General features: G+C 40.6%; 1 protein-coding gene across 1 annotated transcript; it reads right to left on the reverse strand.

The window, feature by feature from the left end:
* Positions 1-2,549: 2,549 nt before the first annotated feature.
* On the reverse strand, positions 2,550-3,401 carry LOC148955458 (uncharacterized). Its single transcript, XM_089107387.1, has one exon. The coding sequence runs from the start codon at positions 3,399-3,401 to the stop codon at positions 2,550-2,552; it is 852 nt and encodes a 283-aa protein (XP_088963513.1).
* Positions 3,402-3,628: the final 227 nt, after the last annotated feature.

Consider the following 3,628-nt stretch of genomic DNA (forward strand, 5'->3'; position numbering starts at 1 on the left):
GTCTTACTTTCTCTTTGCTAACTCAATTTTACGTGTGGAGATATCAAGGGTAACTGTCAGGGATAATTTTCACCGGGATAGATTGTCTAGAGGATCTTTCCATGGGGAGGGAGACTTTTCCGTGGAGGTGGAGCCGGATTTCCTTTTATGTTTAAAAAAATAATCAGAAATTAAATAAAAAACAAGTTTTTTGCACCGAAAGTAAGGAGCAACATTAAGACTTAAAACGAAGAGAAATTATTACGCATATGAGGGGGATTGTCCCTCTTCAACACCTTACCCTTTACGTTAAAGTTTGAATTTTGTCCCAATTCCTTAAGAACGACTCCTAAGCACAAGGGTTGTTTAATTAGAACAATAAGAAGTTTTTTTTTATTACAAAAAAAACTTAGCACCCCCTATTTTCATCCGCACTCAAAGGTCAAACTTAACCTCAACTCTTAGAAGATAAGACATAATTAGGACATTAACTTACAAGTGAATAAGTCTTGATGAGATCCAAAAGTCCCTGGTGGTAGCTACTCACTCCTGGCCCTTAACGACTTCAAATTGGTACCAGGTTCCCAAAAGACGCCCACCAGCCACCTAAATTGTTCCTTTTTGTATCAAGTTTGGTTGAGATTGAAAAATGTCCCATGTGACTATGCTGATGGTGAAAATTAAACTTCTCCCCTCCCTCCCACAGGGGTCGGATTGTTTCAGATCCTGTGAGTCGCTTGCTTATAGGATATAAATCACTCACTAATAGGCAACTTATTTTTAAACCTGACCACCTGTCCTTGTAGATGCCGCTGTTCCAAAACCTAACCTAATCTAACAAACTAAATTTATCAATATTTGACTATTTTTTTCTTTTTGGTAGATGACAGTGATGGTTTTAGCTTTCATATATAGACTATTTGAAAACGGATAAATGCAGTCAAATTTGTTTATTTTTCAAAATTTTGTTAAGAAAAATTATATAACAGTGAAAATACTGAGGATAAAGGTGCTCCCCCTGGAAGATATGTTAACTAGGAGTATTTTGCATATTATGAAGTAGTCCAGGAAGTGTGTGAAAAAAAAAGGCCTAACCCGGAACAAATTGCAATAGAAATGATTCTTTGACTACCCGACTCAGAAAAATGTGCTGATGCCGAATATGCAAAGTTTGCTCATCTAGCTGTTTCACAAATACGTGTTTTTGGGGTTGAGGTAAATAACGAAGAGGAGAAATATGTCTTTTGCAGAAATGCGTAGAACCACGAAAAACAACATGCATTTAGGGGTAATAAAGTACGCTGAATCTAAAAATGATCTCTAACTGCAAGGATAAACAACGGTTATCAATATTTAAAGGGGAAGTATGCTGGAGGAGGGTGAATTTTCTCATCTAGTGTTAAATCACGCTGAATCTGAAACAAACAGGTCTTAAAATGTAGAATGACAACTATCACCCATTTTGATGGTTTAATTAACGATTAAAGTATTCTCAAGTCATTTAGCTATGTAATATACAAATATGATAAAAAAACGAAATGTAAATATTCATAGATATTTGTTATCTTCGCGCTCATCAACGCCAAGAAACTCATTTGTAACACAGTTCTCACAAATTGATCCCTTACAAGTTCCACAGGCCCAGGTGCATTTCATGCCATTTCTTTTGCAAGTGCATCGCATATTTGAGTAGTCGGTTTTGCAGTTATAGCGAAAAACTGCAAGGAGAGAGTTGGGGGCAGCGGGGAGTTCACCAAAAATAGGGCGATATAATCCATTCTTAATTACCCAACCGAACTGGCCAGGGTCGAGATTACATCTCAGGGTTTTCCACGATTCAACTTGCAAATAAACTCGAAATGAGAGGAAGCTGCAAGCATCACTGGTGGGAGGGAGAACTTTAGACTCAACATACGAAGCAGAAGCTGTAACTTTCTCGATAAATTCGAGATGACGCAACTGATTGAGGGTTGAAATTGAGCCTGGACACTTAAAAAAAGCATCATTGCTTTCTCCCCAGCTGCTGAAATGTCGTGCTTGGTGGATAGTGGGTCCGTAAAATTTTAGCGGATTCGTAAAACTCGTTGTTTTTTATCAGAAGATGTTGTCCCGCTGACTTCCCAATGCCATAGACACGAGAAGTTGAATTACACCCAAGGAAGGCGTGGACATACAGTATTGTGCTAAATATGCGAGATCCAAGGTTGAGTTTCGTAGAATTTATATCCCAAATTCTATTCTTTTAGATTTCAGCTCGAGGTTCAGAGTAAAAGTAGATCGCTTGGCTATATGTCTGTGCGTGATAACAGAGGAGTATAAGCAGATCTGTGTCGTCTCCAACCAGGACAGTAGGCATAAGAGAAGCAGATCGAACTGTGGTTAGAACAATGAGAAGATCAGCGTCCCCTTCTGCTTGGTATACCTGACACCCAGCTTTGGTCAGGCACTCACTGGTCATGGCTATGATTGCTGCTTATTCTTGAAGTTGCTTAGGAACCCTTCTTTCGTTGTATAACAGACCATATTCCTGCTAAAATTTAACTGCGGGTAGGACCGTTTCTCTTTCCGTCTCAATGGGTGATGCATTTGATTGAAAATGCTTGGTCGTATCCGTCGAAAACCACCGACGTCCTTTGCGCCCCGTATTTCCGTGCAACGTATTCAACGTACTTCTGGCAGATACTATTATAAGTTGAGTTTTTTTCCCAAGGAATTCGCTGAAGCAGTGCTCCACCATCAAGAACAATATGCTTGTCACTGAAATCTTTGACGAGGTCTTCAGTTTTCAGCTGCTGCTCTGCAACTAGATGCCACATCGCATCGGCGAGGGCAGGCTTATTGGCTGTTCGTGGAAGTCCTTTTGCTTCAAAAAGTGACGGAGGCGGTGAACACAATTCATACTTAAAGTATGACTCCAAATCATCTTCGCTATTTCCAGCAACTGTCACCAGCCGCTGAAACATGAATCCTGGATCAACGGCAACTGACTGTCCGCCAATAACTGGTGCAGCTTTATTAGGAAGCGTTCCGGCCACAGACTTTTTCTTGAATGTGTACGTGTTGACGTTTTCCCCTGTCATGCTATCCATGATTTCTTGTCCGACGGATCTAGCTGTGTTGACGTTGACTTTTTCATCAGCCGTAACTCCAGAGGTAATGTTTCGCAAGCTCGGGTCTTCTGCGAAAGGGGTATTTTCAGCAAGAAAGCAAAGGAGCTTGCTAGTGTCATGGTTGTCGCGTTCAATCCTCGACTCTCTAACTTCTTTGTGCTGTTCGCTCGTCTCGTATTGGAGCTTAGTAAAAGTTTGCCTCGACGAATTAATTGCACTACAACTTGGTGCTGAGAGTAACCAAGTCAGCCTCTGCAACTCACTCATGCCGCTTCCCCTTGTAAGATCACCGTTAGTTTTCAACGAGCGCATGAGGACCTCCTCAATTACCAGATCTGACAACAGGCCCGCCCAAAATTTTTCGGATCTGCAGATAACATGGTTCCCGTTCTGAAAATTGTCAAACACGTCGTGAAGAACTCCATAAGCTCGTCGGATTTTTTTCTATACCAACATGTTTTATTACAAATCAGCAAAAACTCTTGCAGTTTTTACTCTGACCTTACTATGCTGTAATCTGATATCCTGGAGTGCTAAAT

The sequence above is a fragment of the Artemia sp. Qi Xiang Cuo genome, chromosome 2, assembly GCF_049724085.1.
Source record: "Artemia sp. Qi Xiang Cuo chromosome 2, ASM4972408v1, whole genome shotgun sequence".
Lineage (NCBI taxonomy): Eukaryota > Metazoa > Arthropoda > Branchiopoda > Anostraca > Artemiidae > Artemia > Artemia sp. Qi Xiang Cuo.